The 14,389-nt window shown below is 37.9% G+C and overlaps 2 protein-coding genes across 5 annotated transcripts in view; both read left to right on the forward strand.

The window, feature by feature from the left end:
- Positions 1–230: 230 nt before the first annotated feature.
- Positions 231–3,795, forward strand: npy (neuropeptide Y). The gene is made up of 4 exons (XM_066674278.1): positions 231–327; positions 740–964; positions 2,515–2,592; positions 3,328–3,795. Exons 2-4 carry the CDS (start codon positions 783–785, stop codon positions 3,350–3,352), a joined length of 285 nt encoding a protein of 94 aa, XP_066530375.1. The 5' UTR covers positions 231–327; positions 740–782; the 3' UTR covers positions 3,353–3,795.
- A 4,639-nt stretch (positions 3,796–8,434) lies between these two features.
- pals2b (protein associated with LIN7 2, MAGUK p55 family member b) overlaps positions 8,435–14,389 on the forward strand; it is a 32,554-nt gene continuing 26,599 nt past the window's right edge. For 2 of the 4 annotated variants that reach the window (XM_066675127.1, XM_066675129.1), the window contains exon 1: positions 9,980–10,222. The gene's annotated coding sequence lies outside the window, so the exon portion shown is untranslated. Of the gene's footprint in view, positions 8,529–9,979; positions 10,223–14,389 lie in introns of those variants that run through there. The other 2 variants (XM_066675126.1, XM_066675128.1) reach the window with 2 other exon arrangements.

A 14,389-nucleotide genomic window follows, 5' to 3' on the forward strand; every position in this document is an offset into this window, starting at 1 on the left:
TTGATGTGATTTAGAGATTTAAGGATAAACTCTGTTGCAAACTCTGGTGACAAGACACAGTTGATTATAAAATGTCTTATTCCAGACGAACGTATTGATGTCTCATACCAAATAAGGTTATTCTTAATTAGCTCTCTTTAACCGACGTAACTGAGGATGATGCCAGAGCTCTTAACCCATGACGTTAAACTGCTGCTTTTCACATTCCTCTTCCTCCTACTCTTCATCACCTCGCGCGCGCCACGAGGCTATAAAACTGCCCGCAGAGCGCGAGACGCGATTCAGAACTGAAACTCCACGAGAAGACCATCTGAAGAGCAGCCCACTGTAAGTAACTACTCGTTTGTCGAGATTATGTAGGAAAATACAAAACTTCTTGTCTCCAGAGACACGCTTCAGAGTTCCAGTTCAGTCTATGAAGTTTAGAAGATGCTTTTCCTACAAGAGCTAGGCTAGAAATATAATACCTTGCTTCGTTAGAAAAACAGGTGTCCGAAACTTACTTTTATTAGCCGTGGAATACATTTGTTTGTGTTTTTGGTAGGTTGTGTTATTTTTTTAAATAAACGCATAGGTTTATGACAGATATTTCCGGCCATCAACCGCGCACTGACATTACATTTTTTAAGTATTTAATTGATATATATCTTACCTTCCCCGCACATTAATAAATCCGATATGAGCGGGGTTTTATATTCAGTACGGATGGGTTTTTCTAACCTACTGTGTTTCTTTCCAGATCTCTCTCTCTCCGCCTGTCTCTCTCTCTCAGTCAGTGAGTGATGCGTCCTCCGCTCTCGGTGCTCTTCGCCTGGGCCGCCTGCGCGCTGCTGCTCTGTTTGGCGGCGCTGGCGGAAGGGTACCCAACAAAACCGGACAACCCCGGAGAGGACGCCCCGGCCGAGGAGCTCGCAAAGTATTACTCCGCCCTCAGGCACTATATCAACCTCATCACGAGGCAGAGGTGGGCTCTCTCTATAAACAAACAAAGAAACAAACAAATACTTCATCCTCTGCTAATTGATAGCATTAAATGACCCTTATTCAAAAGATTCCTCTTTTAAAGTATTTGTTTTACATTTACAGCTTACCACAGCGTGTTAAATTATTGTTATTGTGTTGATCATATTTGTATAAAGTATATACTATAATGTAAATTCCTCGTTTTTATATATTTGGCAAGAAAATTATTAATATTTTAAATAACTTACATTCCAAATAAATTTCTTTCTGTCGATCATTTTGGTATAAAGTTTTTGTACTATGATAATAGATCACCATTGTTTTCCCAAAATGTAGATACAGGTTATAATTCCAACAATGGTTCCACAAATTCCACAAAATATTGTGCATTATAATACTCTACAAATTAATACAGTAATTCTCTCTGTCTCTCACTCGCTCTTTCTCTTTGTCTGTCTGTCTTTCTATCTATCCGTCAACTTGTCTGTCTCTACAATTATATGCAGAATTTAACACACCCTGTCATATTACATGCTTTGATGATTTTCTATGAGAAAATTCATACACAACCTCTATACATCCCCTCACATTTTATTCTACATTAACTGCTTGTTTATTGTATTTAACGTATTGGGGAAGAAAAAAAAACATAAAATGCAGCTTGTTCAGGTGTGAAGTTTTCATTTTTTTGTAGTTAAAAATAGTATGTTAAAGTCAAAGAATAGAAATTGTACTCTAAGGTTAGCAGAACAATCATATGTGTAGTTGCTTTTGTCCATTGTTGTTCATTTATAATCAAAATTTTTGGAGAAGCCAGGTTACCTACTCTCTGAGGTTAAAAACAACATGAAATGTTTTTCAGTGTACAGGAAGCTGTGTCATAACTGGGTTTGTTGCTGCAGAATTAGGCTGTTTATTTATATATTTATTTTTTTATGTACCTCCGAGAGGCTGGTATTAATCCACAGAGAATACTGTAATTAAGAGCCTCCCACTCACTGCTTTTAAGATTAGCTTGTGTTAAACGCAGTTCTTTCTGTTCAAAACACACCAACTGTGAAATGAGGTGGCTGAGGATTTTAATTGCATTTCTTTGACAGATTAAAAATATGGTCACCCTCGATTCTGTGAAACAAGGGTTTATGAGGACGAGGTTCTTCTGTCCAGGGGAAAGTGACTTAAATGAGGGCTATCTTCAGTCACACAGACCTCTAAAGGTTCTCCTACTAATTGTTAGGCTTCACCATATGAATTGAAAAGGGTTCACTACTGAAGTCACCTAATTACATTCCTAGGCCACAATTTAAGAAACGCATCACAGCGTAGGTAGCTGGGGGGGGAAAGGGACTGTGGAAAGGAAATGGATTTTCCCGGCAAAGTAAAAAGGAAAGATATTCAGTAATGGGCATAATTGGTGCTAAAATACCCCTGCAGCACACTTAATGCAAATGAAGTTATAGACTGCTTAAAAGCTAAGTTTTGTCCAGATATAACTAGGGCCTTGGTAAATGAACTCCTACCTAACCCCCACCCTCTCTCTCTCTCTCTTAGGTATGGGAAAAGGTCCAGCACTGATGCAATAAGCTCAAACATGCTGTTTGGAGACACAGAGACCCGGCCACAGTCCAGGTACGATTCAGAAACCTTCTCCAATCTGGCTCAGTTTAATGCACTTAATGGGCCATATTCAACCTTTCTGTTATACAGCTATATATCAACTTACCATCAGCTGTCAATCAGACTTTATAGGTAAAAAAGAAAGTACTTTAAATTTAGTCACATGTAAACTATAAACTGGTCAAGTTACATGAAAATAAGGCCCCCTCCTCACTTAGCTCCCATAGGGGAAAATCCTAATATTGCTGTTTTGCTTAGTTTAAGTGCATTGTTTGAATTTATTTCATGAGATTGGAGCAGGTGGAAAAGGAAAAATTAAATATAATATAAATAGTCATATTTGTAAGAAAAGTAAACTGTATGTACTTGTAAAATAGATAACTGTACATATCTGTACACCTGACTTTTTTAAGCACTCACTGTAGAGTGAGTTTGATGATGACAATGAAGTAAAAGAAAAGGTGAAATGAAAATACGACCAAATTTGGATTTCAAATAGGGAAATTAAATAAAATAGATGTATAAATGTATTAAAATATATTTTTACCATTTTAAGCATGAAGTATGACAAATAAGGAAGAAAAAAAATCCACTGACGTTGTGGATATTTATCTTTAACGCCAGAACAGCATTAAAAGAATACATTACTATTGATATAAAAGACTTTTCACTCTTATAAATATACAGTCAGCTTTTATTAGGATTATTCCCTGATAGAGTCTATACTGTTTGTATTTTCACCTACAGATATGACGACCCTTTGATGTGGTGATGTCAGCAAGAGTGTGTAGCCGAAGCCGTCCATTCTCATCCAGTCAAATTTTTCAGCAACATCTGACCTCATCAAAAAGTACCGCCAGCAGTCTGTTGCTTTGTTTATATGGTGAACATTTGTAACCTTTGCCACTTTCAGCATGGATAAATGCTGCAGGGTGCCAGGCTACATATGTCACATAGAAAGAGTGAGAGGCAGGAATGAGTCCACTCTGGACATCCCTGTAACATGCAGAGTTCTGTACCGCTGAACGTGGCCATGTTGAGAAATCTCCTCACATATGTCCATCTAAGCTCAGTAAAGGGTCACTGACTGCATGCTGCCCCGCCCCCTACATCCCCTCTGTATATAGACCTCCTGTATTTATGTCCATTGTGTGCAATGTAAACGCAATCATGAAGAGAGAACATTACTGACTGTACAGTATATATGTGCTAATAAACTACTATATTTGAAAGAGATGCTTCTGTTTTCCTATGTGTTCCTATATGACATATAAAATGTAGGCACAATATCAGTTACTGAAGCAGGTATCTGCCTGACTTGGCTGCTGAAGGGGTAAAGTGAAGACAAATTGAATTAACATTTTAAGGAAAAGTTCACAGAAATGTTCCTGTTCATATGATTGCATTACTTTTATCTTAGAGGGCCAGATCAACTAATTAATGGGGCTATGTTTAGACACTTTGTGATTAAGGGAGAGTACATGGCTTCAGGCTACATAATAGTACAATAGCCATAGGCTGAAATAACTTGACCGAAATAGTGCTAGAATATAGAAATAAACCTAATCAACAACTAAATGTTGTTTAGTGCTGTTATCACCTCAAATATTCATAAATAAATACCCAGATATGAAGTGTATAATTGTAGTGTCAACTTGTAGAATGTCACAGGCCACAAACAGCATTACATACCACCAGTGTGTTACAGAAAGTGGTCTGAAATACAGTGCAGACTTCCTTGCATCATTTTGTTTCTGTTCCAGTTCAAACGGCCATTTAGCATAATTTATGTATTTTTCTGTAGAGACCATGCAAAGGATATGTAATAATCCACTAGCAAAAGGAAGGCGAAGTGCAGCGTAATATATATGGAAAACCTGGAATGTTTCCAAAAGTGAACTAAGAAAATGCAACACAAAAGAACTGGCAGACTATCCAAACTGTTCTTGTCAAATATGGAGAATATAAAGCTTTCACATTTAAGACTGGAGAAAAACAAGCCCCAATCTTGCTTGGGCCTCAAAAGACATGTAGCAGTCAAGAAGCCATTACTGAGGAAATATATATATAAAGAAGCTGTCACTACTTTCAGAGCAATAGACTGGCTCCATAATTCAGAACCTCAGTGTTACTTGTTGAGGACGTTGTGGATTAATTGGACTGTGAGAAGAAACAAATGCAACAGCTTCTGTGACTGAACTTTGGAATTTGGAAGACAATACTGGCAGACCTTTTCTTAAGAAGTGAATACAGGTCTGTCCAGGTAGTGCAACCAGGCTTCCAGGTAATCATCATTGGGTGTGGACTGATATTAGATGTAGTTATTTACATGAGGAAAAAGGTTGGTTTACATTATTTAAATGAGGCACATCTGACAAAACTGCACAAACTCAACTCGTGTAATTCTGTATGTATTACTCCTCAAACATTACTTTTACTGAATGGCTGTTTTGCATGTACTGACCACACCCAAACCTGAGCTAGAAATTGAGTTGGGAGATGATGATGAAGTCAGACTGCACCTGTTACTGACCAGGAGAAATCGTGGAACAGAGGGAGGTGACATTGTGGCAGTAGGATGCTCAATGTTTTCGTTATAGGAACGTGAGAGAGGAGGAATTCCAGGTGTGGATCGTGTAGGAGGAGGAAGAGTTACGGCCTTGGTCCTTCACATAAATGTATGTTATTTCACAAGTACATGAAATGAACTAAATAAAACGTGGCCTCTGATTTTTGCACAGTACTCCATGCTGTTCTGTTTCGGTCACAAAAAATTAGTGACGTACGTGACGTTTCTCATACATGTCAGCCTTCAAATGTTTACAGCTCCACATTTCTTTATTAAAAAGCATTAGCCTCTTTTGAGCAAATTGTGGCTTTGTTATGGTGTAAGTTAAATGAAATTCTTTAATGCATTCTGTACATTTTGCAAAGAATACCATGTGGAAAACTCCCTGAAAAAAGAAATAATAATTTCAATAAAATTTAGAAACGTTCTTTAGGCTATTAATACCTTGTCTTATAATTTAAGTAAAGTTGCAAAGGCTTCTTATGCCTTATTTCAGTTTACCACAGGTGTGTTTTGAATGTTGACGTAATGTTCTCTGACAGTGTCAGTTGTTGACAGTTAGCTCCTGGGAACGTAACCTGCCTGTTACACATCCACACCAGCAATTTAATATTTGCTTTAAGGTAAACCATATTCCTCATTTTCACAAGCTTTATTTGCACAGTAGCTGTAATATAAGTGTGCTACCATTGCCTGGGTCTAGACGCAACACTTCCATGTGGGATTGCTTAGGTAAGCCAGCTTTTTATTATATTGGTTTATTCTGGTATATTATGGAGCATCTTTTCCTAATTACATACTTTGCAGAGCTGTCTTCTGTTTATTCACTATAAAGTGCCATTTTGCATCACAATCACGCTCCCTTTCTGTTACGTTTCACATTCATAAACACGCTAATTTGTATTCTTATCTATAAGGTTCGTTTCTACTGCACTCCATATGACTGTACTTAAATACCTGTCTGTATCTAATCTGTGTCTAGATTTTTCATGTATTCATTTTCTGTAACTGCTTCATCCTGAAGTTTGAGGTGGGTCTGAAGCCTACCCAGCCTCATACGTGGGAGTATAGACGTTTTGCTCAATGCCAAGCATCAGTCAGAGGTGTATAAAGCCACACAGCACTGTGCTTTGAAATAGTGAAATTGAAATCTTTACAGTGATGGAACAGCAACCAATAGCTTTGAGAAGACTTGGAGTGTCTTCCAAGAATAATAGAAGCAGTTGCTGTAGCAAAGGAGGGCAAACTAGTATTTAAAGAAGTACTAGGTAAGATTTGGTATTGTTACCCTGGCAGATTGTAATTCACTTTTACAGCACTGTCCTGAAATCAAGGGGGAGGTGGAGTGAGGGGGATTCCTACCCTCCTCTAAAAGAGTTTCTGCAGTGCGGAACCCATAGTAGCAATGAGAGAGTCTCTATTCTCTCAGTTACAGGTCAGTGATGCATAAAAATTAAATTTGTACCTGTAATTTTAAAAGTATAATTACTGCCTAGTGTTCCATTAATATCCCCTGTTTCAGAAGAAATGCTTCATGAACAGGTTTCAGTAAACATTTGGCTGTATTCTCAGTGCTGCAGTGACTCTGAGGTGTTAGTGTGTGTTTTGCTGGTATGACTGGATCAGACACAGCATCGCTGCTGGAGTTTTTAAAGCCATCAGTGTCACCGCTGGACTGAGAATAGTCAATCAATCAAACATATCCAGCCAACAGCGTCCTGTGTCCACTGATGGAGAATTAGAGGACGACCAACACAAACTGTGCAGCAACAGATGAGCTACTGTCTCTGACTTGGACCAACGATGTAGGTGTGCTGATCTGTGTATATTGCCTTGAGAGAGAATGGCAATTTTGAAACATTCATATATTTTTTTACACTCGTTTATTTATTTGATTGTCCATATTAGCTCGCCCTTTAACTTGGGTCCCTACAGGGAAATATTTTAAATACCACTTTAAAATACAGGCCACGTTTACTCATATAAGCACTTGGCCAGTCAAATAAGTCAAATGTCTATATTTTCCAGACTTGTGCGATTCCCAAAATGACTTAAATATTAGCTGAATAGAATTAACATTAAAATGCCTAATATTCTGTAGGTCATTTTATGCCAGTCAAACTGCTAATATACCTAATGCACCCAAGGCTGCAAGTCCTGTAAGTTGTGAGGTGGGGCCTTCGTGGATTGGACTTGTATTGGACACATTATATAGATATATTCGATGAGGCTGATCTACTTGTCATGTTCATGAATCCATTCCTGTTGCAGTGTGACAGGGTGCATTACTCAGCTGAAAAAGGCCATTGTCACTAGGGAAGACCTTTGAAAAGAAGGGGTGTACTTCGTTTGTAATAAAGTTTAAGTACTTGGTATGTGTCAAAGTAATACATTTGCCTTTGCTCCTCACTTGCATTGCCCTTGCTGCCAGTTCACTGGCGGCCTTCTTTGAAGCACTGCTGGTAGGTGCTAACGGCTGCATACAGGTAACACCCCACAAGATCTGCTGCTCTGACCTAATTTGACCCTTGCCAAAATCACTCAGGACTTTACGCTTCCAACACATAAACGTCAAGAACTGGCTGTTCGTTTGAGATTTAATTAAAGAGGTGTTACTGTTACTGTAACATAATAAATGTTATACATTTCACCGGTCACCAGTTTTATTAATGTGGCCCATCTGTGTATATCAGCAGTTTTTTCGATATTCGGTGTTTTGTGGGAAAGTGCGCCCTCTTGTGACTATGAGCAGACACTATATTTTGTCCCATTTTCAATTTGCCGCACATTTACACCCAAAGTTAGAGAACGAGAACAGACAAACTTGAAAAACATACAAACTGAAGGATAGATAGAGAGATATTTAGACAGATACGTGCAATTATTTGTCATTGTACAACCTACAAGGAAATGTGTCTTCCGCATTTAACCCATGTGAGTGAACACACACACACACACACACACACACACACACACACACACACTAGTACAGTGTTCCGTGTAGTGCAGTGTAGTGTAAACTGATCGATGTGTGAACTGAGCAGACTGTATTCAGAAACTATTTGAATTTCCCTCGTTCTCTTTAGGTGCACTACTCCCCACCTCCTTCACTAGGCGGAAGACGTGACACCTTTCTTCACTCTGATAGGCCCATTTTGTGGGAGATTATTTTGTAGGGCGCAACCGTAGTGTTTGATTGTCTCTCTCTCTCTCTCTCTCTCTCTCTCTCTCTCTCTCTCTCTCTCTCTCTCTCTCTCTCTCTCTCTCTGGTTAGTGGACCACGGGACTGTGTAGTACAGCCGAAGGGGAGGGGCTGCATATCGTAGCGGGACGACCACAACACTGAGAACATCCAGAATAACCCGCAGAGAATCACGGGGTAAGTGCCACAATTTCTTACACCACGACAGAAAACTGGACGCCATTTGGGTCAGATCTTCGATTTTCACAGGATACGTTACTTTTAGATGACAGAAATTATTTTGGCTGAGGAAGTCCAGCCTCCGGGTCAACACCGTCTGTCTCTCTCTCTCTCTCTCTCTGTGTGTGTGTGTGTGTGTGTGTGTCAGTCCCACTGTGTGTCCATCAATTGTCCGAGTAGTTAACATAACGCAAGCAAGATCGCGTGATTATTGTTAGTGACTGATAAAAACAACAGTGAGTCTTACGACATTTTTAGAAGTCTGTTTATGGTTTAATAACATTATTGTCACTGTCTGTGGCTTTGTTTCCCAACTCTCTTCGACGTTGTCGGACTGTGGCTCAGTACTGAAGACTTTCCAACAACGGCAGCTCCCAATATTTGATATTACAAAATTAAGTTTTTTGAGATCTTTCTGAATGGCGCTGTTTTTCCCGCCCGTTTTCCGACAATCCCCGCCCCCTCTGCTATGATTGGCTGGTTGCTCATATTGTGTCTCTGGTTGTATTTATTTTTGGAATATCACACTGGCGAGCATGACAGGAAATGAAATGTAGGTGCTCTATATAATATATTATATAATTATAATAAAATAATAACTATATATTATTATATAATAATCCACATGCTGTGAATAACCCGGGGCAAGGTCCACAAGGCAGGATTTCTCGGTTACCTAGATAACTTATACACAAAGTTGAAAGCAGTCCAATATCTCCCTCAGCTCCTGTCCTATTGGATGGGCTTGAGTTATCTGGCTAAACAGAGAAGTCCTGATTTGTGGAATACCCCCCAGACACGTTGACACTGAACTTGAAAAAGCAGATTAAATGACTGAACAAATGAATAAAGATAACCATACTGTTATAACATAGTGCATTCTCTTTTACCGATAGATTTTAATTCAAATATTTAAAATAATTGTAAGTAGTATAAAAACTGCTAGCCAATCCGAGCACGGAGGGGCGGGGCTTGTGAAAACGGGTGGAGAAAATGACAGCGCGTCTGAATGGGTATCGACTGACCCCACGGACTGAGGGCACACTGAAACACGTTCCCGTACGAGGCGCAGAGAGCCTCCTGTTACTACGTTTTCGCCTTGAACACATTTTGAAACGGGTTTAGCCTGTATTTATTCAGAGAGCGTGTGCAGAGCCGTGCCCTTGTTCGTTACAGAAGTAGCCTTTGTTGAACAGTGTGAAGTGTAACGTACGAATGACCGGTTAAGTGTAAGGAAAAGTGTAAATTCACTGTCTTCGATGTAGTTATCAGAGACGTGGATCAAAACTGCGGAGTTTGGAGCTCATTGCTCCTCCTCTTGTTTATAATCGCGCCTTCCGCCTCGTGACGTTTTACCACAACAATAGCAGTGCGCGCGTGACGTCATTACGCTGAACAATGGTGATTCATAGTAAATAACCGAATGTATTGCATTTACTAAAGTATCCAGATACATCTCGTTAATTAGTTATGTACAGCTTGTTTAGTCTCCACGGAAACCATTGACAATATGAGACAAGCATGGGCCTAAGGTTACTTTGTGTGTAATGCCTTATATCAGCTAGAGGAGTATAAAGCCCCTTTAAAAGCACAGGGCCATAGAGCACTGGAGTATTCTCTGGAGTGATGAAACACCATCAAATACCTTTACAGTAAGATTTTTTTTTTAAGATGGGAATTGTGTATGACACAGTTTCATGTAATATTGCTACAGTCTTTATACCATCTATAACTACTTAATTGCTTATTTTATTAATAAAAAGAGGCCACATATTCTCCTTCACTAAAGTGAGTGGTGCTTTGGTAGTTTAGAAACTCTGGTTTGTGGTACACTATGCTCTATTTCAAATTACTCTAAATTACAATGCCTTCACAAAGTCCAAACTTTGTCCTGAAGGTGCAGGACAAATATTAATGTGTACAGTTATTGACAGTAACTCATTCTAATATTATCCTTATATTCACAACAAAACAGGACCTTATGACATTAATGACACTGACACTGACCAGTGATGAAGGACTACTGGATGAGTATAACCAAACAGTGACAGAGAGGCTATTAACTACAATCTAAATGTACTTCAGTGATAAGACCTAAAATGGTAGGGTTTCTTATAAAATGTCCAGTTAATGTGAATAAATGTAGAGTATGGTATATTTTCTTAACTGGCATTCTGGAAAATTCCAACATAGTACGCCATGTTTCTAAATAAACAGGATGTTTTTGACGGGAAGTCCTTCATCAGCTGTGTAAGCAAAGTACTTTTGAAGCTGTGGAAAGAGAACCAGTTGACATTTGCATTTAAAAGTTGTTTAAAGCTGAATGTTCATTCTAGAAGGTTTCAGAGAGTGCGAAGTTTAGTTTTTGACCTTAAGATGTATGACGTTACAACTAGCCGATTTTACTGTTATCATTAATGTTGCATCTACTGTTGATCACCTGTCTACTACCAAAATAATTAAATAATTAATTCTCTGTAAATTTTAGTAATGTGTTGGCTGTCTGGCTTCCCCAGTGTAGTGCTGAATATTTATTACAAGGGGTGCTGGGATGCCTTTGAAAAAATAGGAAAGAGTTTTCTATATTTCTACTGATATGAACCAATTGTCAAATGTTGACATTTTATTTAGGATATAAAACAACCCATTAAAGTCTGCATGTCTTCTTAGTTTTATGTAATGTTAATATTATGTTGATCATTCTGAGACAGTGGTTCAGGCCAAAGCTTTAACATCAAAGAAGTTGTTTGTGTCTTAAAGATTGAATTAGTTAGAAAATTCAGTGAAATGCCTGTTTAATATTTTCAAGTTGATAATATTTAGGTGGGGTTTTGCAGTGGCATCACAAATAGATACCTCAATCCTCACCTGATCAATTTTGGAGTGGCGTTTAAGATGTCTTATTGTCTGTATAGGTTTCCTCCGCATGCTTGGGTTTCCTCCCACAGTCCGAAAACCTGTTAGTACATTTAGTTTTTTTTTTTGTTTGTTTCTGTGGTGGTATTCATATTAGATTTTTAAAATAGTATTGATTTCATACACCCCATTTAATCCCCAGGACTTATAATATGTGCTTTTATTTATTTTATTAAATGAAAGATCGCAAATATTCACCTCTCCTTCTGGGGAAGAGAATGTGATGTACCTTTAGGGAACAAAACTGGACGTTAAAACCACTGTTGTAGCTTTAAAGGTACATTTGTATTACATACTGTAACATTAGTGACAATAATGCACCTCTACCATATGCATTTTCTTAGAGTGTAGGTGATTTGGTTGTGTTAAATTGTCAGTAGCTGTGAGTGAATGTTTGAGTGAGAGGTGCCCTGTGATGGACTGGTGCCATGTACATGGTGTGTTCCTGCCTTGTGCCTTTTTTTTTTTTTTACCAAGCATTGTCTCCCTCCACTGCCTATTGGCCACTGTACATTTCAGAGGGTCTGTATGGAGTGGGCTGTAGAGGGGAACAGAGTGGTCATGTGGTGCAATGGGTTATGTCATGCATAACTCCTTAAGGCATGCGAAGTGGATGAACTCTTCTCACAACATTGAGCTGAGTGGTGCCAGGCAGAGGAGCAATATCAGCAGAGCTACAGTAAACACACCACTGTGCTGGGGAAGTACATAACTGCCTTAAGAGATTAAAAAAAAGGCCTGTGTGTATTTTTACTATTGTAACCGTTAACATTATTTTAAGAGAATTACTGTTATTATTTATTTATTTATTTATTTATTTATTTATTTATTATACACTAGGATTAAGCAGTAATAAAAAAGTGCTGATATAATTAATGTAAACATTCATTCTTTTAGGAATGCTATTTATGCATTTTATTGCTTTCCCTTTACTTTTACTTTCCCTGTATATAGTAATTTTAACTTATAGGTATTTCAGAAATGTATACAATACAAAAGACTACATGTAATTACAGGCTATCCAAGTATACTCCCAGCTAATTATACTCTTACTGAATGCCACATGAAAAGATATAACATAGCAACATTAATCCATAAGTGAAACAAAGAAACGATGGCACATGAGATCAGCTCTACAGGAGAGAGGAAGTAGAAGAAGATGATAGCATGCTATAATATTTTGGCAATAATTTGGTTTCCAACCATAAGGAAATATCCTGATTGTCTGTTCGGGGGTTAATATATTATATTAATAATAATAATAGTACAGACAAGCCCAGGTTTAGGCTTTGTAAGTAGTCTACTGCATTTTGTAAGGCATTCGTCCCACGATAATATGCAATAATGTCTATTAATATCATCGTTAAGATAAAAATATTTTATGTAAATTACAATTCTCTTCTGTTGTATTTTATTAAGTTTTTGATGTCATTTCTGTAGCACAGCCTATCTCGCCAAGAATGGTGTAATCCTCTTATTTCAGCATGCTTGGTCATGCAAACTGACCTATATACCCGACATGTCCCTTTCTGTGAATGTGTGTGTGTGAGGATGGGGATTGTGGCTTGATTGTTCTATATGCTGTGCTGAGATAGAGACAGTGTGTGTGTGTGCGCAGGACTTTAACTCACATAGAGATGTACAGAGAGCATGTTTTGACCGCAGGCTCTGGGTTACGAACTCTTTTATTTTGTAATTCAGGCCACTGAGAGAAATCAAGAGCGACAGCTACTAGGCTCAGTTTAAATGGATGGAATGAACAATATGAAGCAGGAACCCAGCAGCATATTTGAGGTTGTGCAATTTATGACTTCTTCCCTTAAAGAGGAATTACATTGATTTTTAAAATTCCTCCATAATTCAATCACTGATATGTAAACAAAGCCAGTCAGAGTGATCATAGGTAAGGTGGTGCATTGTAGAGATACTTACACTCAGATTTTATATACAGGTATTGAAAAGTGTACACCACAATTATGACCATTTTATTTATATTCGTATATGACAGTGGACCTACAGTGCATACAAAGAAATGTGGATGATTATTATGGCAAATTATTAATGAAACTAAAAAGACTGCTATTTTGTATTATAATTCCTGCTTGCACTCAAGCATGAATGTATTTTAAAAAAATGCTAAATCCTTATCTAAAAACTGTTATAAAACAATATATATTTTTTTCTTTCTTTGTTTTTGCGAAAATAGCTAGATTTTTTTAATTGTACACTTCCTTGAACAGGCATTACTCTGCTCACTTAAAGGGAACGCCTACGATTGTGGGGTACTGCAGTTCTCTCTAGTTACGTTCAGAAGCTCTGCATTTCTTCAGGTGGAATGGTATGTTTTGAAGAGAAAAAACAACTGTTGTTTGTACATGGATGAAGTTTAAGTTGTCTGTAGGTATGTATTCACTGTTTGAATTATCACAGAAACTAGTTTTTAACTCGAGTTTAGTGTTTTTAGCACTTTTGGTCTGTAATTACTTTCATGCAGTCTTCTGAATTTAGAATGGGTTCCTACCTAAATATAAGGTGAAAACATTCATAATGACCACTTGTGATCATTTGCCCAAAAACTTTGGGAACCCCTGCAATACAGTTGAAAGAAATTGTGTTGAAAGATATAGTTGAAAGAAATAGTGTAACATAGAACAGAAAATATATAGACATTGAAAAGTTATTGGCTTAACCTACTACAGGGAGAAATATTTTTTGCTGTGAGGCTGAAATGAATCTTATCCAAGCCGGAACCACAGAAACTCCAGCCCAGATCCCAATAAAAGTTCAGTTGTCAGACAAAATCGTTTCTTGAATGATAAAGATGCAAGTGAATTGACATGACGTTTTAAATTGAAACAAAGAGTCGAGCTATAGAGGGTACCAGTCATATTTATGTAGAAGCA

Source organism: Hoplias malabaricus, chromosome 6, assembly GCF_029633855.1.
Source record: "Hoplias malabaricus isolate fHopMal1 chromosome 6, fHopMal1.hap1, whole genome shotgun sequence".
Lineage (NCBI taxonomy): Eukaryota > Metazoa > Chordata > Actinopteri > Characiformes > Erythrinidae > Hoplias > Hoplias malabaricus.